The 27309-nt window shown below is 39.7% G+C and overlaps 2 protein-coding genes across 4 annotated transcripts in view; one reads left to right on the forward strand and one right to left on the reverse strand.

Annotated features, from left to right (window-relative positions):
* Nucleotides 1–24433, forward strand: LOC119899792 (collagen alpha-1(XVII) chain-like). 3 transcript variants are annotated; one of them, XM_038714545.1, is made up of 53 exons: nt 1–177; nt 1850–1923; nt 3407–3868; nt 4029–4076; nt 4269–4322; nt 4439–4486; nt 4620–4748; nt 5081–5179; nt 6374–6442; nt 6540–6620; nt 7028–7078; nt 7497–7658; nt 7809–7886; nt 7971–8015; nt 8864–8986; nt 9097–9399; nt 9491–9541; nt 9624–9650; nt 9763–9789; nt 9888–9950; nt 10046–10150; nt 10239–10301; nt 10599–10634; nt 10728–10781; nt 11174–11236; nt 11645–11716; nt 11879–11905; nt 12020–12055; nt 13011–13046; nt 13174–13290; nt 13419–13532; nt 13655–13735; nt 13843–13893; nt 14317–14355; nt 14479–14538; nt 14675–14701; nt 14803–14847; nt 15162–15215; nt 15418–15447; nt 17467–17559; nt 17666–17788; nt 17903–17998; nt 18540–18665; nt 18745–18819; nt 18956–19102; nt 19208–19348; nt 20364–20525; nt 20644–20790; nt 21047–21196; nt 21298–21453; nt 21559–21639; nt 21956–22009; nt 23537–24433. In XM_038714545.1, the coding sequence occupies exons 2-53, from the start codon at nt 1860–1862 to the stop codon at nt 23581–23583; spliced, it is 4692 nt and encodes a 1563-aa protein (XP_038570473.1). In that variant the 5' UTR covers nt 1–177; nt 1850–1859; the 3' UTR covers nt 23584–24433. The 3 variants fall into 3 exon arrangements, with proteins under 3 accessions (XP_038570473.1, XP_038570474.1, XP_038570475.1); XM_038714546.1 differs by having other exon boundaries at nt 21298–21447; XM_038714547.1 differs by having other exon boundaries at nt 21298–21378.
* slkb (STE20-like kinase b) overlaps nt 23922–27309 on the reverse strand; it is a 26605-nt gene continuing 23217 nt past the window's right edge. The window contains exon 18 of the mRNA XM_038714548.1: nt 23922–25990. Within this exon, the coding sequence (XP_038570476.1) occupies nt 25844–25990 (147 nt within the window). The 3' untranslated portion in view covers nt 23922–25843. The remainder of the gene's footprint in view (nt 25991–27309) is intronic.

Here is a 27309-nt window from a genome sequence, read left to right on the forward strand (position 1 = left end):
ACAAAGCCAATACATAAACTCTCCAGGCACATTTGAGTCCCTGGCACAGTGCAGCGTATTCTTTAAGCACCTGGATGTTGTACACTGCAATGTGGTAAATAGAAAAGACCGATTACGTTTTTACTGCAAGGGAACATAAGAGTGGCAGGAATCATTTTTGCACAAATGATCTAAAAGGTAAGCAAAACTCACTACAGTTTGTTATCAAAGTTGGAAATGCTCTCCGAAGTTACAGCCATAAAGCAAACGTTTACAGATGGTCTGTAAAGAATGTTTAAAACTACTTTTGAACTTGTGTTAGAAAATGACTGATGACTTTTAAACACTGGATAAGGGAAGATCAACTTTATTGATCCCAAACAGGGAAACTGAATCTTCAAAATATTTGTTTGAAATACAAGGACAGAAAAAAGAAGCAACCTTAAAAAAAACGAGAAATCTACGCATTGTGAACATCTAATACAAACAATGATTCTAAGATAGAAGGTATAAATTATATGCATTATATGTTCACATGTATATTTAAACAAACATAATACCAAATACAGTGAGGGGATGAGGAAGTTGCAATACCTGATTAAATAACAAAACTGCACTTGACCAAAAAGATGTGCTGTTTGCAGAATGAAACCCAGTTGTTTCCCAGCAGAGATCCAAATCGCTTGAAAGGTTTTCAACAATGTAAAACTCAACATCAGACCTACTATCTGCTAGGGGTAGATTTGATGTTTGCGCTGTAGTTGTTTATAACACATTTGAGAAATGTATGTAAATTGTGCATGTATGAGTGCCAGGCAAATGTACACTGTGAAATGAAAATGTAGAAATGTTGGCTATACCTGATATTCCATTCATCTCAGATAAAAATAACTTCATGTGGATGCATGGATGTGGTTTGGGGGTGGTAAGTGCTGGATGCTTAGAGCTGAATGCCCAGTTCTCCTGTTAGATCAAGTTAATATTTCCAAAAAGACCAGTCATCTCAGATAAATTATTGCTTTATTGGCCTGGAGAGTCAAACAGGATGCATTTTAACTGTCAGTTGTCCCAAATGCTGTCTTTTACTGCCAGTGTAAGAGCAACACAGTTAGTCATTTTATTCATTAATAAATAATGGCAACACGATTTTTTTTCTCAAGTTAACCAAGTTAACAAGGAACCATTATGGGATAATGAGTAATAAAGTCAGTGAACTGCAATATCTTCTAACTTGAATAAACACACATGTTGACAAGTGCTTTACTAGTGTACAGGAAAAAACATTTACAAAGAAAAAAAACAGTGGAACCAACATTTTTGATATTTTAGCGCTCCCCATAATTTTTTCTAATGAGGCTTTTTTGTGGAGCTCATGTCTCTTTCACAGGAGCAGAGCTCCCTCTGTCATACAGACTCAGACTGTATGATTAGTGGGCAATTTCCTTCCAGCTATGGCTGAAACCTCAGCCCTGTCTCAACTGAGTTTCTGTCGTGATTTGCTATTATACTGTAGGTCCTTTTTGTTCAAAGGAAAGTCACATTCATCAAGTGAACAAAGAGCTACCCCCCCTTTCTATACAGCTTCAGGTGAAGCCTTCAAATCAAAGGCATGGTGGATTCTAAAGATGGCTACAAAGGAAAGAAATATGACTATGAGAAATGAAACTATATGACTTGTTCAAAGGGACTGTGTGTGTAAATACTGCCTTAGGGTACAATAACGTTCCAATTCAACGTAATGAAAATCTACTTTTTCTAGTTTTAGTCTTTAACATTTTTAACATTACACCCAGAAGCCCATAACAGACGTTTTTCTCATGAATCCTTTGTAGCAGAAAATAATGTGTAGCCTCTGTTTTTTTCGCAACAGCTAGCATTGGATGGACAATCTAATTACAGTCAAGACTGTCAGTTCTGGTGAAGGTGCTGGAGGGAGTAGCAAAGGTAAGGTGTTGGACTATAACTGTGGCTGTGCTGAAATGCAAAAAGGCAATACAGTGATGCACAGGGGCGTTGCTAGAAATAAAGCTCTACTGAGGCACAGACCCCCTCATTCCCCATGTACATGTTGATATATTTTTGATTGAAGTGTATGACATGTGTTAGTATGTGCCTCATCAGCTTTCCATGCTTAGCCCATTATTAGTAGCGCTGTTATGTCAGAAAGGTCTTTGACCAGAGCATAAGCACACACACCTATGGTACCACCTAAGAAAAATTCTGCTATGGGGCCCACAAACCTGACTTGTGAGCCATGTAAACATGTGCTCTCGCCTCTCCTTTAAAACAGTCTGTCTCTGTAATAAGCCTGAATGGAAACCTCTACTAGAAAACACCACTGCTGATTTGAATGGACCTCTGCACAGTAACTCAATCCTCCATTAGAGTCTGAGCTGCTTGTATCTGAGACTGCCTGTAGACCTCTGGCTGTGCTTTCACTGGCTGAGGCTGCCTGTGTTTCACCTGGGTCTGTTTGACCTGCTAAAAATGTCTGGACTGGGTCTGTGCTAGAACTGGATTTGGATCAGCTGTGCTTGTAGTCTAGCCGCTCTCATGAGCCTCGTTTCTAGACGCAGCGGGCAGCAGTTTTCAGCTGAACGTTTTAATAAATCACCTGGATGCTACTTGCCCAGCACAGAACAAATGATTTTCAAAGCTAGCAACTAGCTTGTGAACATAGTAGATTGTTTATCAGCCGAAGAAACTGATATTTTTCTTTGCAGTAAATGGAGACCAAAAAAAGAGCTAAAAGGAGTGTGATTATTGGATTTAAATATATTGGTAGTCAAAATATACTGTCTCTCAGCGTTATGTTTATGGCTTGTTCTGCTGCCCCCAATGGGGCCAAAAACATCAAGCAATGCACCTTTAATGTGTGTTGGGGTTAGGCAAAGAATTATAGTGACACTATATACAATATTTTGCCACTGGAGGGAGCTAGAGGCCCGTCAAGCTTCCAGGTGACAGCTGATAATTTTTTATCAGAAAAAAAAAATTGTTGCCCTGGGCTACACCAGCAGCAGTTACATTAAATGTGAGTGTCATAAATCAATCTCACATAAAAGTGGAAGGATTTAATGGTACAGAGTAATAAGACATGCTCAGTCATGTTACCTTGGGAATGTTATTTGATAAGTTGAAATGGGTGTTCACGCTATAGGTCACATATTACCTTTGCCAGTGCAGTCTTGTAGTTGAAACTGGCTTCAGGCCACGAGATATTAGCCCTCCTCAGCTCCAGTGGGCAAAGTCACTTAAGTATATGATGAGGGATTGGATAAGATCTGCCTTTTAAAGGTTAGATGAAAAACACAAGGATGATATTCTGACATAAAATCTAATAAATGATCACTGTAATTTATCATTTATCATAACAAGAGGGCAAATCATCTCCGCCTTTCTTTTTATTTCCTTTCTTTTCCTCCAGGTGATCTTTCTCTGAATGCAGGAGGGTCTGGTGGGAGAGTCTATGGCAGTCCAGGCAGCTCAGTTCTGACTACATCCAGCAGCTCCCATGCCGCCAGCTCTGGTGGATCCGGAACCAGCAAGGGCACCGGGGGCATCAGCATCACTACTCTGGGAGCTTCCTCTGCCGTGTCCTCGGGTGGTGGGAGTTCAGCAGCTTCTTGGGGCCCAGGGGCAGGCTTTAGGGCTGCTGGAAGGGAATCCTCCAGCACGTCTTCAAGTTTTATGAGTGGTGGCAGAGAAGGAAAAAGAGAAGGGGGTCTAGATGGTGTGACAGTTTCAACAGTGCCGAAGACCAGATACAGTTCAGGAGGATCTGGGGAAGCGAAGAGAGGATCGTCCTCAGCAATCACTTATTCATCTGTTCCAAAAGAGAGGAAGAGCATGACCACCATGGCAGCAGCCCTCTCTGAGGTCTTTGACGGTTAGTCACAGGTCAAAGATCAATTATTCTTTACTGAACTGTCATGTCTTTTTTTGCTGGTAGTTTGAATGAAAGGCCAGCAGCAATACTTCACAGCATTTGGATAGGAGAAAATAAACTGAAGGCTAACAGGATCTTTACTTTTGTCACCATGTTTCAGAAAGTTCAAGCACAAACTCTTCTCCAGAGTACTGCAGGAAGGAGTACAGTAAGTTCCCCTTTTGACAAACTTGCCAAGTAAAGGAGCGGCAAAGTAGGCTAGCTTTTGAACGTGGTAGATCAATTGGCAGCTGAATAGTCTGATACTTTTCTTTGAAGTAAATTGAGCCCAAAACAGAACTCAAAGCAGGGTCAATATTGTGCTGACATTTGTAGCTTAATGAATTTGTTTTTCTTTTAGACACTTCAAGTACAACATCAAGTTCTGCCACCAGAGGTAGAACTCAGAGCAGAGGTACAGAGCCTAAACAAAAATTACACATCAGTACAATTTTGTACCTTTACTTTGCAGATTACTATCATAGATTCAAGTAATGATGATATTTAATGAACCATTTCTCTGTTCTTCAGAGAGTGCGATCAGAGCCAGGCTCCAGAGTGCTTCTCCTCCAGCAAGCTGTGAGTGTATTCATGCAGTCAGATTTTTTTGTGTGCGCTTTTATGCACTGTGAGACTGTTGTAAAATGTGAATCGTGAAATATAATCAGTTTGAATTTGAAGTAAGTGGTAGCTGGATGCCTGTGCTGTGCAGGGACGGAGCTGGATGATGTGAAGCGTCTGCTGAGAGGAAACCGCTCCACCAGCACCAGCTCCAACACGCTGCCGATCCCCAGGAAGGCCAGCATGGACACTAGGACCATGTCTGAGAGCTCACCCACAGGTTTAACCAATCAGCTGTCAAGTCTATTTTCTTTAATGATCATGTTGAAGTTCATACTCCAAAGGCTGTGATAGCACTGAATGAAAATTACTTGCTAATGCCAGACGTCATTGCAAGTTTGAGTTTTAGTTCTCCGTTTTTGATCATGAGAGTGCTATGTTTTTGAAAATGCTAGCTGATGTTGATTATGATATCTATATTGTTTCTAAATGTTGTTTCCTTTATATACCAGGAAGAAGAAACTGTAATGTTTGATTCTTTACAGTGATTTCTGCATTCCACATGCCCTCAGTTTTTAATTACTTTTTCTATTTTTCTGTCTTCCCTACAAGACAACTACGGCAGCATTTGGCCAGGAGGTGTGAGCAGTAGCTACAGTTACAATACCAATCCCAACAACCTGTCCACTACCTCCACCCTTTACCAGTCAGGTCAGTCATGTAGGACAATCAATAGCATCAGCAACCTGTTGCCAGAGGAAATTAAAACAAACATTGTATGGAACCATTCTCAGGATCATACCTTATCAAAGCATGTTTTATTAAAAAAAAATTGTTTTACCAATACAAAGGCAGTTAAAAATGACATTTTAAAAACTGAGCTTTCCTTTCCAAAAATACAACATCCTGTTTACTCAAATACTGCAGAATGAAACACTGAAGTCTGTGGATTATCCAGAGAAATAACCAAGACATGTTTTATTTGAATAAAAACAATGTGATAATGTTGCTAATGTCATTTTTTTTTCAATGCAATCGGTTTCAAAAGTTGATTTCTCCTCTCAAGGTTTATAAAACTATCTGCATGGCTTCATACCACAAAAATCTCTTTGTTATTTGGGTGAACCGCCCCTTTAAATCCAGAAGGAACAACTTTCTAAAAAGTCTTCAGTGATGAAAAAATATTCCATTCACACTTGAAGAGAAACACTCTCTACGTGCAGGTGCATCTAAAAAATATCATGGAAAGTTTCAGTGCGAGCACCAGAGCCAGACTGGGAGATTAAAGACTCAGGAACCCTTTGCATGTGTTGTAAGTTAATTAGCTGATTAGAGCTCCTCTGAGGTCGACATTTCTGTATTATAAATTCATTATTCTGAAATTCTAATACATTTTGAGATACTAGAGTTTTGATGCCCATGAGCTGTAAGCTGTAATCATCAAAATTAAAACAAAAAAGAAATGTTTTCACTTTATGTGTAATGAATCTAGAATATATGAAAGGTTTGGGGGAAAAAATAGAACAGTGTAGATGTATGTGGTGTAAATGAATCAAGTGTTAGAAGGTTAGTGAGATATGCAACATGAAACATGAAATGAAAATAACGCAGACGACAACAAGAAACGTATTGCACAAAGGCTTTTATCGGATGCTTCCAATAAAACTCTATGTAGCAAAGGTTGTTTACAATAAGACATTTAGTTGTTTATGGTAAATCAGTCTCTCCAGTTAGCATCTTCTTCACTGTGGCATGATGGACCAATGAACATTAGATTTGACCGTAGGGCATAAATGGATCTTCACCTGTTGAAAGAGATGTAGTAATAGGTACAGGTGAACTGGGCCTGAAGTTTTTCTTTTCTTTGCCAACTGTGAGAGATCTGTTCTGTTCTGTCATGTCCAGGAGGAGTCCAGAACAACCTGACATTCAGCTCTCCCCCCGTGAACAGTGGACTATCTGCTAGCAGCACTGGTGAGCCTCTTCCTGTCAGGTCACAGTCCACTGGGATTTCACATCCTAAGCTTGGTCCTGACAGTAGATCACCATGTTGTTTTTCCCTCTGTCTCAGTTCCTGTGTATGGTGTCCAGAATAACCTGGCTAGCACCAGCTCCGCTATCCTCTCCCCCGCTGGAACAAACTCACAAATAGGTAAAGCCGTGATTTGCAGCCACGGATAAAAACAAAACATATGCATGGATTTTCTTCTAATCACCTGGTATTGTCTACCTGCAACAACGAAAACCGGGGAAAAGGAAAATGTTTTAGGCATAAAGCTCAACTGACCTTTTTTAGAGTTGTCAATATTGAACTTGTTAAAATATCCTGTAAAGCACCTTGGTCAACCTTGGTGGTTTTAAGTGTGCTTTATAAATAAAATTTATATCGATCATATTAAAGTTGCGCTCCAAAAAAGTTAGTGAATGAACAACCAAACTAATTTCACAAGATGTAATGAGGAAACAGCGGAGTTAGTGTAAAAAAAGCTATGTGTTCTATAAGCTTTAGTACCATAACGTTACTTTTTACTGTCTAAATGTCCGTTTGTCTCTTTACAGTTTACGGTGTGCAGAAAAATGTATCTGGCGCTGGAATCAGCACAACCACAGGTGAGGCGTTAGATATATAGACAGATTCATTAACTTTTTTATTTGTAAAAGGTAGTTTAAACACTTTTTGTTGGACACTACAAGCCCTTACAATATACATTAATTTACAGCAGAGGGAAAATTCAGATGTTGCAGCAGCTCATGGACAGAAATAAGTACTGATAATTAGAAATAATTACAAGTTTTAGAATAAAAATAAGAATAGAAATAATGCAGACATATAAGAGTGTCATCATTCACAAAATCCAACTATAAATTGTGACAACAAATGTCTTTAATGTTTCTTTGCACACGTAGATGCTCAAAATGTCTTCATAGGCATCATAGTTAATTCAGTTTTTACAGGATGTTTGTTTATTTACAGTGCTCTCAGTAGGTCTTCATTATCTCTGAGTTTTTAATGTCATGTTTCTCGCAGTGAGACCCAGCAGTCCCACTAATGACGAGGCCTCAGGCAAAGACTTTAAGTTTGTGCTGATAGAGAAGGAGAATATGCCCGTCAGGAAGGAGACAGAGCGGCTGGTCATGACCAAAGACACAGGGAAGCAGTTCATGTCTGCTGTACCTGCAAGTACTTCTGGTAATATTAAATACTACTAAGTACAACTAACACAGATATACTTCCCCACTGCCTCAGCTACTTTTATTGCTACTGCCATTTTAAAATCACTTGTCAATCATTTTCTATGTATGATTGATAACGTCCTGTTGTAATTGTTCTGTCTTGTAGCTACCTACTCTGAGGACTCACTGAAGAGAGAGAAACAGCTATCATCCAGCTCAATGGAGGAAGGAACACATGCCAAATGTAGACTAAATCTTAGTTTTTAGATGTATCATACACATTATATATCTTGTTTGGTATGTAATTATTTGCTGTTTCATTTTTAAGCTGTACCCCTAAAAGTCGCCACAAAAGACAAAGCCACCTATGCAGGTACTGTATATGGCCCCATTTTTACTTTTCTATTTTTATAATAACCTGTTGTTTATCCAAGTTTACATTCAAATCCTGGGAGACCCCCAGCAAAAACTGATTGATTCCCTGCAGAATTACTTAATCAGATCATAGAATTAAAAGTCTTTGAGGACCTCTTGCTGTGATTAACAATTTCTGAAAAACCTTGGACGTTGTATTGTATTGTGTTGCATTGTATTCCTACAATGTGTTGAATCAGTCAGAGAAAGACAAGTGGAATGCTTAGAAATAAGTGGAAAGAAAGAGGAACGGTTACACTTATTCGCTTTTTTGCCATTTTGGGAAATATGCAATTTGCTTTCTTGCCCAGAGTTAGATGAGAAGACTGGTGCCATTCTGGTGTCTTTACACTAAATATGAAGCTACATCCAGGAGGTAATTAGCTTAGCTTAGCTTAAAGTCGGTAATTAATATGTTAATAGGGGGGTGGGGGAGCCAGCAATTGCATAAGGGGAGCCCCCCCAAGTCTCCCCTCCCCACCGTCACCATTTCCCTCCTGCTTCTAGTCTCATGCTAAGCTAATGGCCTCCTGTCTCCTGGCTGAAGCTTTCCATTTAGCATGCAGATATGAGAGTGGTATCAATCTTCTCATCTAACTAAGAAAGCATATTTCCCAAAACGTCCATTTATTCTTTTAAGAAAAATGTGGCGCATTAGGATAATACAGGAACTATAAAAACTACGGATAGTAAGAGATTTAGCTCAGAAATATGTGGATGAATGTAAACGCCTCAACTAAAACAGTACAGAGAAAAAATACAGGACCTAAAAAGGTGACTCTGTCTTTTAACTTTTTTGTTTCTCAGAGATCAGTAAAGATGAAGCAGGCTTTGGCTTCTGCTCCTGCTGCAGCTGGTGGAAGTGGCTGCTCGGCCTCCTGCTCAGCCTGCTCCTCCTCCTCGGCCTCCTCTTTGGACTCATCGCTTTGGGTAAGACAGCAACTCCACCGCATGGATTCTCTGGCAGCATGTTATTTACTTTTATAGGGGTCACTGAAGGTGATCTGAACATGTCCATCATATTCTCTCTGGCCTCACAGGTGAAGAAGTGAAACGCCTCAAGAATCGCGTGGACGCCCTCGAAGCCATCACCGGCACTGCGTCAGCCAGGTCCAGCCGCTTGTCGGCCTCCTCAGGCCTCAACATCATCGACCCGCTGGACTCACCATACATCGGCAGAAGTTCCTCTGGTTCTACTTTGACCCGCTCTGACAATGGGATCAACCTGGGGGCTGCTGGGCCAGGGGGAGATGCAGGGAGCGGACCAAGACAGGACAGCGCTGAACTGCAGAGAGCCGTTCAGCAGCTGGTCAGGGCTGAACTCCGCTCGGATGCTTTAAGAGGTATCAGCTGCCTTCACAGAAGCCCATAAATCTTTCAGTGAAACAACCTGGTGGACTTGGATGTGACGGAACTATTTTTTTCTACTTTTAGAAACACTTGCATACTCACTAAAAGGGGAGAAAGGAGATTCAGGACCTAAAGGCATGTTTGCACGAATCATAAATTATTTTGAAAATGTATATTTTGTTGATATCCATCATTATGTTGTTATGTTTCTTTACAGGTGAACCAGGGCCGCTAGGACAAAAAGGTGAGGAATTGTCCTGCATGTCTTTCTGTATTCAAAATTGTTATGAATATCAAGCCTCTCAGTGTGTCATAGAGTTAAGCTCTATAAACAGGTATAAATTGGTCTTTTCCAGGTGACAGCGGCTTTCCTGGTCTGCCAGGTAAGACTGAGAACAGATGTGTTGTAGCTTTTTCCTTCCCGCAGAGTTGGCAAACTCATAGCCTCCTCCTTCTCTACTCATATATCTAATTTCTTTAGGTCCTCACGGGCAGATGGGTCACCCAGGGTTGGATGGACCAAGGGGACCAAAGGGAAGTGCAGGTAGTGATAAGTTTAGCTCATTTTCATTGTTCTTTATGGATGAGTAGACACTAGGAAAAAGAAAACATTGGCTGAGTCTCTTCTCCTTTTTGAAGGTGAACCAGGTCCCGAGGGACCACCGGGCCAGAGGGGCCGGGAGGGGCCGACGGGCCCCCGCGGAGAGACTGGACCACCAGGTTTTGGAGAGAAAGGAGACAAAGGTAGAAAATATTTTTATGTTACCCATGTTGAATATGGAAAGTTATTAGTTCAGGGTAAGCCTTTGAGCATGAAACTTGGTTTTGACAGGATCTCAAGGTGAGCCAGGACATCCTGGTCTTGCGGGTGCTGCTGGACCTGTGGGGCTGAAAGGTAAGGTCAAAGGTCATGATGGCATATCAGATCAGATAACATTTAATGGACCATACCAGAGTGTTGCATGTTTAGCCAATTTACAGACCATTTAAACTTTAAATCACCAGTGAACTGTGACATCAATAAAAAATGTTGTGTCAAGATGAAAAAAAAAGATTTTCATTAGTATACACAATGGAAATTGTCAGGTTGGGAAAACACATTAGAATCAGTAATTTAATAAGGAACATGTGAAAAAGGCCTTAAATGATGCAAATAATCAGCAGCCAGTATGTTTTCTTCTGTTTCATTTAGGTGCCATGGGAGAGCAGGGTGCTCCAGGAAGCCCAGGTAAATTCCATTCCATGTGATTTTTATTTTAATTAGTCTATTCTTTGGTTTTGATTGGCATTTGTGTATTAAATATGTTATATTTGTCTGCAGGCGCTCCGGGTCCAAAGGGTTTCCAGGGTGAAGTAGGAGCTCCAGGAACAAAAGGTGCCTTTTGGGCTTTTTCTTATTTTTATTGCACATAAACTAGGATACACAGTCTTGTAGAATTAGTTTAAAAAAGGCGCGCAAGTGTTAAACAAATGACAGTGTGTAACAAAAATGCACGTGGCTCAATGCAATACTCTCAAAGTCAAAGGTTTTGCTGCTACAGTTTCACTTTGTCTGGTATGACCATAATAACAGGAGAAAATAATAGAAAAAAAAAGAAAAGATAAAATTTCCACAATTTCAGTATTTGTGTATTTTTATCCTGTTAAATGTATAATAAGAATGGATTAGGGTTAGTAAGTTGCTTTTAACAAGTCTACAAACCCTCGTAACAAAATTGTATGGGTTCAGAAAAAGGATTTTGATTGTTCCCGTTTTCATGACTAAAGGTGAGCCAGGATATCCTGGAATACCAGGCCCTGCTGGACCAAAGGGATCCAAAGGAATCGAAGGTGAGAGAGAGTTGCTTGGATACTTTCTGACATGGTAATGTTAGTTGCTTGGATTGAAATGTGTGCTGTTACCATGCAAGAGTGCTGTAAGATGGATGGATTTGTCACTCAAAACGGCAAATCAGTGATATCACATTATTTGGCAAAGAAAGCTAAACAGATGTGAAAAGTACAGTAGAGTGTATGAGCACATAGTGGTTTAATGATGCTACACCACTGACAGATCATGTGTCTGTTCGTTTAGATATCGGTTGCAGCTACAGAAAGCAGACCTTTCAGTTTTGGAACAAAACCATTTTCACATTTTTCTGCAGCTGCTGTAAAAAGAAAGACCACAAAAGATTTATCACAGTTGCTGTTTCAGTAAAGATCGCTCTGTAAAATCCAGTCGCTCTGTTTGAATGTAAGGTGACACGGGTCCAATGGGACTTCCGGGTGTGAGAGGACCACCTGGACTTCTTGGAGATATTGGTCCCCAAGGTACCGCAACACTGTCTAATTATGGCAGCATACTTAATCAACTGTGATGTAATGAACTGTGTTTAATATTGCCTGAGGAACTTTAGGTAGTTTATGTTTAACTGATTGCACTGAAATCAAAACCATCTGTCTTAAACCTCACAAAGATCTTTTTTCCCCAAGGTCCCCCTGGGCTTCAAGGACCCCCAGGTATGAAAATATATACCAAAATGAAATTCTACTCTCCTTAAAGATTATATTTTTATATTTTAATATACAATAAATACAATCTGTTATACTTGTTTTCTGATCCAAATGCCACAGGTATTGCTGGAAATCCAGGACAGCCTGGTGATAAAGGTAATGCCTCATTTCCTTGCTAATGAAAGTAAAAACTGTCCACATCACCCTGCCATGTACTGGACATAAAAGTGGCAATAAAACAAGAAACCAAAGCATCTGCACAATTATCTCCATAACCACTCAGCTTACTGTCTAAGCTTTTGGTTATGAGATGTACCAAATGTATTAAACAAACAGATTCCCACAAGAGTCATTAACTTAGATAGCACACCTGAGGTTATGCAAGTTTATTACTCAAGAATATTCTCATTATATACATATAATGACAATATGCTTATGCTTACTTCCTACTATAACATGTTTCACTTTCTTCCCCTTTGTTTTCTTTCAAATGATAGTGGAAGGTACATTGCTAATTTAAAACGTATATATTGCCTTTATTGGGGTTTAGGCGTTTATCTCAGATGGCTGTGTAGGACGAAATATAAACATATATACATGCAAAAGGCGAAACCATGCAAACACAAAAACACAAAGAGTACAGCATGATGCCGCACAGTGTTGCTAAGGTCAAAAGAGAAATGTTGACCTGTTGATGGAACAAGATGAACAGTCAAGGAATGACTTAAGTTGTTTTCTCTGGACCATTCATGTCTGTATAAAGGTTCATGAAAATCTATCCATGTTTAACAGCCAAAGTGGTGGAGCAACTGATAGACCAGCTGTCATTGTTATTTTTACTATTTTTACACTTTACTCAAGTTCTTAACATATGTAAATGTGAGAAATACATTAGTGAAACTAGGGGTTAATTCTAGTTTGTTTTTTGTTTTTTTGCCAAAACTAAGAATTGAATGTTTACTATTAGCCTTTAATTAAGGTTTTAAAATGTTAGTGTTATGATTTGACACTGAAACTCTCTAATGAAGAATTTTAAAGGCAAATATAACAATTTAAATCTGTCTATAATGTATAGTTTTACTATGAAATCTAACATTACATTGTCTTTTAGGTGAACCAGGATTACCTGGTAAAATCATCACTTCAAGTAAGAACATCGACTCTTGTACTAAAAACACACAGACGAGCAGAGTGTACTGTGGATTTGTTTTTAAGCCATAGAAAAGTGTCTCATAAAGGGTAACTGGTGTTTGTCTCTCTCATTTTGTTTCTAGGTGGCTCTGGTACTGTGGCCATCCCTGGACCTCCAGGGCCCGCTGGGCCTCCAGGTCCTGCTGGAGCCCCTGGTCTGTCTGGTCCCATTGGCCCTGCTGGTATCCCAGGACAACCTGGTAAATTCAAACTCCTAACCCAGATTAGGCATCTGAAAAGTTGCAACTGTTAGATGGACCTAAGGATTGTTAAATCACATTGAACATACTGTTATTTTTTATGATGGTACACTGACATAATTATTTAGGTTCAAAGGGAGAACAAGGAGTGAAAGGAGAGAAAGGAGAGAAAGGAGAAAAGGGGGAGAAGGGAGAGCAAGGAAAACCTGGTGAGCCTGGTGTCAGTGCCACCCAGACAGACAGTGAGTCCCTCTCTTTTTATTTAATTTGTTACTTTGGTAATGTCTGGATGTGGTATCAAGAATATCACTGTAATATACACTAATGCACACTGCTATGACCTCTGTGTTTTCATTTCTTACAGAACTTTTCTCAGTCGCTGGACCTCCAGGCCCACCAGGACCTCCAGGGCCTCCTGGAGTACCTGGTGATCAAGGTCCTCCTGGTATGTTCAAAGCTTTTTGTAACATACCAAGGGCATTTCCAAACAAATGGTACAGTGGCTTAGATCAAACTGATGACACTTCAAATGTTGCTGTCACTTTTGTTTAGGTGAGACAAAACAAGGTCCTCCGGGAGAAAGAGGTCCTCCTGGAGAGCCAGGTAAACAAGTAACTTGCAACTTGCAATACAAACAGACAGATAGATAGATAGATAGATAGATAGATAGATCATCAGCATACAGGATGATTTAAGCCAGTGGTTCTAAAACCTTTTCACACCAAGGACCCCTAAACTGACAAAAATTTTACCCTCATTTCATAAGATTTTGCCCAAAGGTCTATCTGATAAGATGTTAAGTGTATGAAACCCATGACCAAACCAGTCATATGTTCTGTCATTGTGTTACTTATTGATGGAATTAGAGTGAAAATAAATTCTTACCCTTTTTGATGGGATCTGGAGCTCCCTTAAGGTCTCCTGGGGTTCCCCATACTTTAAAAACCTCTGATTTAAGCAATGTCAGGATAAAAAGTAATGTTTCTCTTGCTGTCCTCACATGTGTTGGTTTACCTGGACCTCCAGGAGAGAAAGGAAAACCTGGCAGCTTTGTCCCTACATCAGGTAATAAATTGGAATAGGAATTTCCTTTCAAATGTACTGTAAGTCAACAGCTGGACATGTTATAAATCGCCTTTACTGCTTTTGTTTGGCATTTTCATGCATTCTTTCCCTGTTTTGTCTTAGAAACCTTTTTTGCCGGACCACCGGGACCTCCGGGACCCCAAGGCCCGCAGGGTTCCACAGGTAGGTTTGAGAAATTCGATGTATCTGTCTAGAACTTATTAGTGAAAGTGTCAAGATAAGAATTAGGATATTTCTTTCAAATTGTGAAGAACCTTTTCAGGAAAACTTATTTCATCTTATCATTAATTTGCCTTAGGTGGCCCAGGACCCCAAGGGTACCAAGGTGAATAAATTACAAACAACTGAATGCATTATTGTGTTTAGAAACTACTGGCCTTTAAAACAGACACAATCTCAGTTTTAATTTAAAGATGAATGTTTCAGGGGAACCAGGCCAACCGGGTCTTCCAGGAAGTCCAGGAGAACCAGGTTGGTATGTCAACAACTTTTAGACGATACGGGTTGTTACTAAATATATTATAAAGAAGATCTGCTATGGCAGTCTTAACTCATTTAAGAATAGGTATTGTGTGCAAATACAAAATTAGAGGAACTGTGATTTATCTGTAGAAAATTAGTAAAAAATTCACTTCCTGTATTTTTCTGGACCTTTCAGCCACATATTGTGGCCTTCATCAGCAGGTGGGGTTTACTCAGTTACCATGGAGATATTTCTTTGGTCAATAATGAACCTCCAAGATCTTTTACCAGATGATGAATCAGTGATTTTGTTTTCACATTAGGTTTCCCAGGTCAGCCTGGACCTATGGGTCCAGAGGGGCCACAAGGACCTAAAGGTAAACTCATTCAAATTCTGTCTTACAGACCTGTTACAAATCTTTATCTTTTGTTCAAGTGTTATTACACTGGATTTATCCATAATGAATGGTTACACACAAACCCTTTCTGTCTGTGCTGTCTCCTTGAATCTCCTTGAAAAGAAAGTCTGGAAAAGAAAATGCTGGACTTTGTGTCATATTTGTTATGTGTTCCTTGCAGGCGATGCGGGAGTCCCTGGGGTCTCCACTGGTAAGACCATCATATCTTTACTAGAAGCCCTACTTGCCTGTGAGCGAGCTACTATGGATGACACTGATGGCTGATACTCTAAGACAACTATCAATAAGACAAAGATGACCTAAAAGATATTTATTTGAATTATTCTTTAAGCATTTTCTAAATAGGGGTAGCTGTCAGAAAGAGCTGAAAGGACTCAAACATATTGAAAACTGGAGTGGTTATTCTCAGTACCCCCAGTCATGCTTTTGCAGTTTTCACCACTCTGCCAGGTTCATTGCTGCTTAGTGAAATTGTACCTTGTAGAGCCCAACCGATATTTTTGGGGGCTGATGACAATATTAAAGTGAAAAAGAGTAGTAGACCCCTTTTTATATATAAACTACACTTAGAACAGGCCGATAGTGAAAGCTGTTCTGTATGTGTGCTATAATACATTTTCCTAAATGGATTATGTTAATAAAATAGATTACAGTCTCAACAACTTCAATCAATCACATCAATAAATGTTTGCTGCAGGAAGATGCAACTGTAAACATATGGTTGAAAGAGAATAAGCGTAGGCTTTATGTATTTTTACATTACACATAATCTGCCCAAATAACTACATTCAATGAAGCATATTCACATCTAGTTTATTCATCTAGTGTACCATCACTCTTTGATAATATCCAAAGCTACGAGAACCATTTCTCAACCACCAGCTGGCTCTACAACATGCCGTATATAGTATATAGCATGTTTTAGAGTCGATTAAAAATGCAGATAGGCGGCTCGAAGATATATTTAGATTACATCAGAAGCAATAGTTTTATGGCTCATTAACGTTAGTGCTCCTCCACTAATAAATGCGGCATTAGCTTTGTGGCTAATTTAGCAATGTGCATCGTTAGCTGCTGTAACATGTCATGATTTTAGAGAATATTTAGATGTGTGAAACCTCCGCTAGACCACAGTCCGGACCAAAAGAGGTAGTCTCGGTCCGGATACAACTGAACGATGTTTTGGTTCATTTCTAGCGTGAAAGCATTTTTTGGATGGTTCGGACTTTCAGATCAAACAAATGCACGGAGAATGCATTGAAATCAGGACACAATTATCTCCCGTGACAGCTCATCTTTTGATACAGATGGCCATTATGGAAGAAAACTGCCACTCATGTCTTTGGTCTCTCCTCGAACAGAGATGCAGAAGGATTGCTTGCTGTCTTCTCCTCCTTTCCTGCCCGGTGGTAACGATATAATGTTCGCACAACAAGGACATTTATTTGGCGAATTTGAACGAGCATGGAGGCAGTGTTGTTAACAGAGGAGCTGCAGAGCTACCTCTGGTGGGCAAACTATGCATCACCAGAGACAATTTAGAGGAGACATGCCACTCAATCACATCCTCAATACAACTCTATGGGGAAAGCCCAAAACGGTAAAGATGGCGGTTATCTCGCGCCTCCCGCTAGAAAGCCAATTGTCTGCTTTTAACAGCCAAAGCGGGAATCATATTTCAACAAATCGTGCTTTTTAAACCTTATTTTGGGGCAAAGTTGTCAAACATTTTCAGCGATTTTTATCAGATTTTAATGCTTATTCTATTCATGTAGTTTTCATTATCCTGATGACCTGTATAAGTGCAGTTCTGGCTCTCTCCCCATTCATTCAGATAGGAGCCTGGTCTTGTTAGTCCGAAATAGCTGCCCGGAGGCGTTGCCAAGATGGCTGCCGAGTGTCATGACTTGCCTAAAAGGACTTTGGCAACACTCATGACATGTGTGAAGGATCTGTGTCTCTTTAGCAATAGTCATATATCTGCTGTTATAAGCGCTGATGCCGATTAAATGCAGTTAGCTCATATCAGCCGATAATATCGGCCGGCCGATATATCGGTCGGGCTCTAGTACCTTCTAAAAAGTTAGCAGTTGTCATAATAGTAGTTATTTAATCTTTGAAAAGAATCTTTAAAATTGCTATTCGAGGCTGGTATGGCCTTTTCTACATGTACATGACATATTTTTGAGAATTTGTGTTGTCGTACCAGGCGGCCCCCCAGGCCTACCTGGTGCACCTGGAAGAGATGGAAGTGGATCTGGATCACCTGATGTGGGCCAGTACATCGCAGAATACCTTCAGAGTAAGCTATGTACCGGTATTCGTCTACTTAATGCAGTACTACGATCAAATGAAACAAAGAGCTAAATTAAGTGATCTGTTTTATATAAAATTGTCTTGACATGCAGGTAGTAACATCAGGGAGTACCTGGCTGGACCTCCTGGGCCTCCTGGTCCTCCAGGCGCCCTAGGGCCCGCAGGGGACGGGCTGGTGGATGATGTGGCGAACCGAGTTATCGCCTACATCCAGAGTATGACAAGTTACACAATATTGTTAAATTTATGATTACACAGGATGTTTGTATGTGAAAATCTACATTTTTCTAACAGTGGTGAAAACCACCTTTTAACGCTTACCTATTCAGGTCCAGGTAGAGGATATGATGGGACTCCTGGCCCTCCTGGTCCTCCAGGTCCACCTGGCTCCATCTCTATCAATGACATCATCAACCTATTACAACGTAAGTCTCATTTGAGGGTGGTTAACATCCTCAAATTTCTGAGCGATGGAATACTTCGCAGCTAAAATCAATATTTTATTTTAATGGCCACATATAAATTTATGAAAAGTTAAACATTTCTTCATCATTTTGTGTAATGGATCATATTGGTGCCAGCCATGTTTGTATATGAATTGTAAAAATTTGAATCTGTCATGCTAATGATGACGGGTGATGACGGTTATCCCATTTAAATTCAGATACATTTGAATGGGATAGTCTTGTTTTATGTTTGGTTAATGATCTGTGTTTTGGACATCATGTCAACTTTACAAGGATTTTTCAAGTTGACATGTGGTAATTATTTACTGGTAGCCATTGGTTATGTAATAGGCAAAGACCTAGTCAAAGAAAATAACTAGCTTTGACTGTACTTTTATGTACAAACAGACGATTTACTTGATTTTTTTCAAAATCAGGAAGTTCGTTGGTTTGATACCCAGCTCTTGAGAGCATAGCAAGTGAGGCTCTTTGCCAAAATGTGTCAATTATTTGTGTCCAGGAGAGGAAGTGAGGAGATACGTTGCTGGTCCTCCCGGTCCACCAGGACCTCCTGGGTCTCTGCACGCTGGCAGTTACAGAGTCAACACCCAGGAGGTGGTTGAACGTGTCCTCAGCCTAATGAATGGTGAGTGACCTACAGGTTGCCTACTAAAAAGGTGTCCTGTTGGTGATTGTGATTGACTGTGGGTCCTGTCTGTCATCAGAGAGGGGCGCCGTAGGTGTCCCTGGACCCTCAGGACCCCCTGGGCCTCCTGGTCCTCCTGGAAACTTGTTGTCAAGTAAGCAACACAAATACAACGTAGTGCAGCTGTAAAAATGATGTTTTTAAGGTTTTAGGGTTTATGTTTATGTATGAAGTGATTAGATCTAGTACCATTCTAATGCTAACAGATGGTAATTTTCATTGTCAACTAGCTGGGTATCAAGCACTTGTGGGTCCTCAGGGGCCACCTGGTCCCCCGGGTATCCCTGGACCACAAGGCCCACCTGGACCAGCAGGTGTACCTGGCCCACCAGGATTTGGGAACTACATCAGTTCAGACATCCGCGACTACCTGCAAAGTGAGATTGACTGAAATCATTAGCTTCATAAGTTCATGAGGAATTCTGAGGAAATACTTTTATACATTTTGCTGCCTCCACATCTGTTCCATTGTCTTCCCAAAGGTGTTTCCTTCAGCGGCCCACCAGGAACCCCTGGTGCTTCTGGACCCGAGGGCCCTCCTGGTCAAATCGGCGGAGTGGTTTCCAATGCTGAGCATTCCAACAGAGAGACGCTCAAAGCAGAACGACAAGAATACAGAAAGAGTGAGCTTAAAGGAATACTTGGATGTTGGATGGCTAATTGTTTAAGGGCATGGTTTAACAATTATGGTATGGTTTGGGGGAAACGTTACTACATACAAGCATAGGTGTTATTTACACTGGGGATGCTTGGGTACATGTCCCCACCACTTTTTGAAATGGCTGACTTTGTCCCCACCACGTTTTAAAGTATAAATTGTTAAAGAAACATTCTGAAATGCAATTAAAATATAGAAGAAACAAATGTGCAATGTCCAAAAATAGTAACTTAAGCTAAGAAAAATACTAATTTAAAATGACCCCAAAACATCCATGCATCAGTCAGCAACTTTAACAACTTCTTGACACAGTTTCTTTTTGGCCAAATTTTACATTCACTACCTGTGAACAGGATAAAAAAAGGAGGCTAAGACTAAATCATAAATATGTGTTGCCTCAGCAGGGATGATATTACATAAGAAAAGTTGATCTGTTAGATTTATATATTTTGAAATCCTACCTGAAGTCCTACCTGAATTTTGTGTTTTTGTTTTCATAAATAAAAATATTTCCACCAGAAACTGGTGCAGAAAATATCACCAGAAGGGAGGAAATTAACTGTTAAAAGATCAAAATTTCCTGGGGGATGCCCCCCCACTTATATATCTCGGCATTAAGGATATCTTTAAAACACTCGTCTCATTCTCGTGAACCTAATATCGCGTATCGTGATGTCTCGCGAGCTAAGAGTCTCTTCACAACACTAATCTGAGCCCCTACGTCCCCACCACTTTTCATCACAAAGTGACGCCCTTGCATACAAGGTGGCATTGTGTTGTAGACAAAAAACCCTCGACATGCATGAGGCTTACTGTCACATCCATACAAAAATATTACTTTGAGACACAATCCTGACATTGACATTCACAAAAATGTCACTTCAACAATCTGTCTGCATCATGTCTGCATTACAAATATGACCCATGGTCAACTAAGTTGTTACTTCTTCTGAAGACATGTTACGTTTTATTGTCTCCAGGGGACAGTTCGAGAGCAGCTATGTTTGGACTTCCAGGTCCTCCAGGCCCTCCTGGACCCCCAGGATACAAGGGTGAGCCAGGTGTGTCTGGCGCCAGAGACTGGAGCCTGGAGACCGGAGACTACTCCAGTATGGCTGTCAAAGTAACCGATTACATCAAATGTAGGTGATCTAGAGGAAGTTTGTTATGTACCACATCGCAAATGACAGGTTTTCTCTCTCTGAACCTTGCTGTCAATATTATATGTCCTACTCTTACATGACTGTCCTCCACATGCAGCCCACGGTCTACTCCGTGATGTTGTGAGAGACTCTGATCGAGTTGTTCAAGGACCTCCAGGGCCGCCTGGACTTCCAGGAATGCCTGGACACAGCCGATGGTTTAGCTCCCCCGAACATGTCGTGGATGTGGTGGAATACATCAAATGTAAGTCGTATAAGCTTTAATGGTTGGAGTGCTGCCATTGGGTAAAAACCCCTATGATGACAGGCTGTAAATGTATCACAAAGAAGAATGACAGTCTTTAATGCTTAAGTTGAAACCCTCATTGCTATTGATGCTAAATGCTAATGCATTTTTGCTCATGATACAGTATAATTTTCTTCCAGTCTGAAAATTTTGATTATTTTTTGGGGTTTGCATAAAAGCATTTACTTGCATCACAGTGTTCTCTCATTTGCAGCCCACGGTGTCTTACACGACATTATGAGGGAGTACAACAGTCGTGTCTTCCAAGGACCTCCAGGACCGCCAGGCCCCCCAGGTCCATCTGGATACAGACAATGGTCTGGGTCCCATGGAAACACCACAGATTTATTGGAATACATTAAATGTGAGCAATTGTTCTACGATGTTCCACATCACAGATCAAAATCTACAATGAAACCTAATGGGTAGAGGTGATGGTTGACACTAACTTCTCTTATTTTCCAGCTCATGGTCTGCTACGTGAAATCCAACGGAACCATGAGGAACGCATCATTCAAGGACCACAGGGACCACCCGGCCCTCCAGGTCCTCCCGGATATAGCCGATTGTTTGGTTCCCACACAAACATCACTGATTTAGTGGAATACATCAAAAGTAAAAGTAGCGTTTACTTTGCAAATGTTACGAGTGAAAAGAAAAAAGATAAAGTAGCTGAAAGATGTGAGAATTAGGATTTCTAACAACAAGTGAATTTGTCCTCCACAGCACATGGAGACATTGTAGGACCACCTGGGAGACCAGGACAGAAAGGGGACATGGGATTCCCAGGGCTGAAAGGAGAAAGAGGTAGATCTTAAAATCTTTAAAGAAAAAGGTGGAGTTTGGAATGAGAAATCTAGTGGATTGTACTGTTTAAGTACTTTTATACTTCAGATTTAATGATGACAGTAAACATGTTGCCATGTTTCTTCATGCCATAAAGGAAACTTTTTGTCTATAGGCTACAATATTTTAGTGTAATATCTTTTTTCCATCTAATGTTGTATCATTGGTTTATAGTGTCAGTCTACAATGAGTTTACTGTACTTTACTTTACAGTGACTGGTATTGGTTCTTAATGTCCCAAATTTTAAAGCAGTCTTCTCTCTATGTGTGGACACAGGTGAACAAGGCCTTCCTGGTCCAGAGGGACACAAGGGTGAAAAAGGTGACAGAGGTAAGGTTGGCAGATTTGATGGTTGTCAATTTGACACAGGCCTGGATTTTTTAATTCTTTAAACGAGGCTTAAAATGTCATTGCAGGATAATTCATAATTAGATCATCGCTGCTGCATCATAACCAACATTTTTTAAATGAACCCTATAATATTATTTTCAGAAACAATAAGTGTAAATAAACAAGACCTAGATTAAATTAGTAAAGAAGCAGCAATGTTGAAGGAGGATGTATCACGGAACAAATTTAATAAGCTTTTGATGTTTGCTGCCTAGTAATAAAGTTGAAAGTTTCACCATGCACATTTGGCCTCTGTAAAAAAAATTTCCAGATCCAAGCTTTTACTATTCCAAATAAATCATGAATATGGCTATCAAGATTTAAGGCTTTGGGAGGAAGTATGGAATGCACTGAAAAAAATACAAAAACTTTGGAAGACTAATAATTATATTAATTTGTCTGGCTAGTGAGAAGAGCATAGCGGACCAGCAAATAAGATCCAGTCAGGTACGATCCACAAGTAAAATTGACCTTTAGTAGTTGAGAATCAGATTTTGTAACAGATATACAAAGATAACCAAATGTATTGTTTGTAATTCTAAATGGTAGAAAATGAAAAACAATTTGGCTGGCAGTAGTTGTTATGGGTAAGAGGTGATTTTTATCAAGGTCGAGTTTATAGCAATCTACCAATTTCTTTAAGTGTGGAGAATATGCAGAATGGATAAGAGAGGATCAGATACATAAAGAAGGACATCGTCCGCATACAATGAGATTGTGCGGTCCTGGTTCACTCTTAAAATCCCCTTATTACCTGTACAGTGCTGAACTGAGGTTGACAGTGACTCTGTAACCAATACAAAAAGCAATGGGAATGGAGGGCACACCTGTCTTCTCCCACGCTCAAGAGGAAAGTAAGATGAGTGTGTATACAGGAACAGGAAGCCCTATCGAATGCTTTCTCAGAGTCCAAGAACAGAGATACCACTGTGACGAAGATGATATGTAAAGTATATTCAATATGCACCTTATTATTAAAAGAAAATGTGTATTTTTAATAAAGCCTGTTTGGTCTGAGGAAATAATAGTAAGCAAAATAGACATAATCCAAACGTCGACATTTGGAGACTTGGTGCGGTATCAGGAGCTTTTTTCACAAGTAGGGATATTGACTCCTGATGGAGGATTGGTGGAAGTTCAATGAATCTGAGCTGTTATCAAACAACATGTTTGGGAGGAAACTCCTTATAACATTCTGTAGGAAAAACTGGCCACTGAACCACTTTGCATACACACAATAGCATTTTTATTTGAACTAAGGTAATAAGATTAACTAGGGATTCTCTAAAAATTCCCACTGTGTATGAAGACTAGACTTTCAAAAATTGTATCCATTAAACCCCGATCAGTTGGGGGTTCAGATAAAGATTAGTTAATTTGGTCAATGACATGAGTGGCAAACTTATGACTAAATGCAAAAGCTCTACTTGGCTTCTCAATTAAGCATCCTCTGTGTTGTTTTTTCAGAATTCACACTGATGACTAAGAGGAGGAGGAGGGACACTGGTGTTTAACAGCCAAGTTACTGAATATGTGGGCCTGCGTGTGAAATCCTGTTTCACGTGGAGTTTGCCTGGTGTGTAAAAAGGTGGTAAATTTACGGAAACCCACAATGTATCTGGGTTTTTTTTAATGATTTGATTGTTTTTTTATATTCCTGAACCTCTCCTGTGCAGAGTTGTCTTTGTGAAATTTACCTTGTGTCATACACTGTACTAAGGGGTGAAAGGGTAAGAGTTGCCTTCTCTTACCCTCTCATACTCGCTGGCATTTTCTAATCCGACAAGTGTTTTTTCATAACTTTTCATAACAAATGTATTAGTAGCTGGAATCACATCAGAGACAAAACAACTGTAGAACAGAGAAAAATGTTTATTTACAGCAAAAATCAAAATCTACTTTACACAGGTAATCTAAAAACTATACATTTATTTTTTTTTTTAAATGCATAACGATTTTGATATGGATATCATTTTCATTCAACATTCAGAATTAAATCAATTTACTGACTTTTTGAAGAATCTCACTGACCAACAGAACAAGAACTGACTGATGCACACTGCAAACTGCAATTAATAAGCTACAGTACAGATGCTGTAGCTTGGGAGATGTTTTTATATAAATAGCTACTGAGAAAGTTTTGTAAAAAGGTGCACAGCACTCCTTCATTGCATTTTCTACAGTTCAGTTATTAAATACCTCTGACTAACCATAACTCTCAATAGCCAATCATAAAAAAAAGTTGATCAAATGAACCAATCAGAAGTCAAGATGGCCTAAACCAGTCAGGTCCATTTTTTGAACATTTTGTTTTTACAACTGCGTTAATACATCAGTCTAAATAAAAATAAAAAACTGCTAAGAGTTCATGTTCTTTTTTTGTTACTTTGAATACAGATGCAATAATTCTGAATTTGTTAATATCCTTCATAAAGTCAGAACAGAACATTAAGTTGGCGAGGTGGCACAAAACCTACAGTTCAACCGAAATCTTTAAAGGCGGGTACAGTACAGTACAGCTTTCCTGAACTATTAAGGCTATTAGCTAGCATTACAATAAAAACAGTATTATCATTTCAATACAAAGAAGAAAGAAAAGCCATGCAGGCCAACCCATGATACATCTGGTAGTAAAATACCTTATGAGGAGTCATATTAAGAAAACCAAAGCACATACAAAGGACGCGTCATCGTCTGTACTGCAGATTAGGTGATTTCTGTTTAAAGTAGCATGCTAGAAAGTCATAAGACTGTCAAAATGTTTCCAGAATTTGTGGAAAAAATTGCATTCTTTATTCATCCCTGAATAATGCTCCTATAGGTACATAGGTTTTGCTTGACAATGATAAAGTGGTGTTACGTAAAACAGAAAAAGCAGACTGACAAACATACAGGTACATAAATGCTTGTTGCAGTCTTTTTTTCCTGCCACCACAGTGACTTCCTTAGTGTCCCAACAGTGATCATTTGTCTCTGGATGTAAACACCATCTCCACACCTCCATGTACACAACAAGCAACTAATGCTTGTTGCTAAATAGTGATCTCAGGTTATGCTCGAGACACAAAGGCATTCTGAAGAAAAACCCTCAAAGAAGGAATCATTTCTGTAAGAAAAACTTAAGAAAGCTTGCTTTAAAATCATGCATTAGACGGGTTAGTTGAACCTCTGATGTAACACAACCTACAATTCAAACAGAGATTTTTAATGTAGTAAAGATATATTCTATGATCATTCCTTCATATTAAAAATGTGCTCTGGCTCCTGTATCAGAAATAAATTCAATTTTATCATCACTTATTATAAAATTATGAGATTGCTATTTAATATTTAATCAAATTGAATCATCAACATTGTGTGTAAAAAAAAACAAAAAACAAACAAAAAAAAATTCTTTCCTTTCTTTAGTGCCAATGTCTAAATGAGAGAAAAACTGAGCAGCAAATAATGATCAGAGAGCGAGAAAACAGAGAGCTACTTCACTTTAGTGGTTTTGAGTCGAAGACCACTGGACACTGGATCTGAAAATATTAATTCTCTTTCAAAATGACTGTAGTAGTTTGAAAATATGACCAAATTTGCAAAATAAGTAAGAGTATTGCAGGGCAGAGCTGCAGACTGAGGAGTCCATTAACAGAAATGCTTCTCACACTGTCCAACAGCTTTCAGAGGATTAGGGCAAGGCAGCACAGGTTCGGTCTTAACTGTCGGTGCGTGTGCACTCATGTCCATGTGCACCGTATGTATGTCTGTGCATGTGTACGTAGGTTTCTCCTAGAAACCGGTGGAGTGGACGGTGGGGATCGGGTAGAACTTGGAGATGCGGCTCTGGGTGGAGGGGTTAAGGCACTCCGACTCTCCGCTCATCTTGAAGAACACTTCCTGTTCCTGCAGCTTCCTGGCAAACTCTTCCTCCAGGGCCTGCAGGATACACACAGAAACATGCTGGTTTCAGACAATCATTTAGCAATATTTGAGGAGCCTTTTTAATGTATTTTTAAACTGTGGTTTAATCTGGTCCCTTTACACCTGGTGGATCAAACAACAAAACTGTGTTATCAGCCTTCACCTGGCAAGGAGCTGGACAAACAGCCTGGTTACTCAGGAGGTTAAACTTCCATCTGTTGCAGTAGTGACATATGACTACATGAGAGTAAAACAGTGGATTTTGGATCCTGAATGCCGGGGCTGTGTCCACTCATTTCACTTTGATGCAGTGATATTGACTATTTATGTACAGCTTGCTAACATTCGACATCCCAGCTGTTTTCTAACGCCATCTTTATTAGAAAGGCTTGGTATATGCTTGCTGATAACTTTTTGGAAAGTGGGTCTCCGACACTGATAGCGTTGTGCTGGAGAGATTGGTACAGCGGCGTTCACGATACATACATTCAATTTGGGGTTGGCGTTGGCACAATGGATAAGATTATGCCTTTGGACTATACCCATCCACCATTATGTCCCTGAGCAAGACACTTAACCCCTAGTTGCTCCAGAGGCGTGCGACCTCTGACATATATAGCAATTTTAAGTTTAAATGAATAAATGTAAATTCACAGACGGGTCCGTTGTCAATATGCGAGAGAAAGAGGGAGCGGCCGAGCGAGAGGAGGCGCTGAGTGAATATGCGCTGCAATCAAACATATGATTTAACCCATTTTAAATAGTATATAAAAAATAAAAAAAATAAAAACCCAATATGTATAAATAAATCAATGTATGGGAAACTGATATCGTACAATGGGGAATATTGATGAAAAGACGATAGATTTACTGTAGGCTCGGTCAATAAGAATAAAATTATTAATCACCGCAACCATGAGAGGCCCTTGAGCATGTGCATGTAAAATATTAGGCTGCAGTGTCCAGTAGTATGAGAGATTAGCTTTCGGACAGATACCAGGGTACCCCCACGGTTCTCACCCTTAAATTTAAGACGTTTTAGGACTTTTAATAGAATGAAATTTAATGCCAACTTCACGGTCATACTGAGAAAAGTAATGAAGGATATAATGGTATGGATATATAATGATATAAATCAGTATGGATTTTAAGCCCTAACAAATATAACATATTATAATACTACTCACATTCATATACACAATAGCTTTGTAAGGTGTGTGTCTGTGTACCATCATAACATAAAATGAAAAAGATGCTTATGGCCTCACATTTTGGTCACAAAGGCTCCTATCTGAACTGAAGCTAATCAGTTCTTTGTTTTCTTTCCGAGCTTG

This window comes from Micropterus salmoides, unplaced genomic scaffold, assembly GCF_014851395.1.
Source record: "Micropterus salmoides isolate LMB-PRFRI ecotype aquatic unplaced genomic scaffold, ASM1485139v1 Ms_hic_scaffold_12, whole genome shotgun sequence".
Lineage (NCBI taxonomy): Eukaryota > Metazoa > Chordata > Actinopteri > Centrarchiformes > Centrarchidae > Micropterus > Micropterus salmoides.

Bases quoted from the DNA above. Each gene is read 5' to 3' on its own strand.
- LOC119899792 (XM_038714545.1), top strand. From the start codon at position 1,860: ATGGACAATCTAATTACAGTCAAGACTGTCAGTTCTGGTGAAGGTGCT. The intron at 15,448-17,466 runs GTAAGACCATCA...TTGTCGTACCAG, and splicing joins AGTCCCTGGGGTCTCCACTG to GCGGCCCCCCAGGCCTACCT. The intron at 21,640-21,955 runs GTAGATCTTAAA...GTGTGGACACAG, and splicing joins AGGGCTGAAAGGAGAAAGAG to GTGAACAAGGCCTTCCTGGT.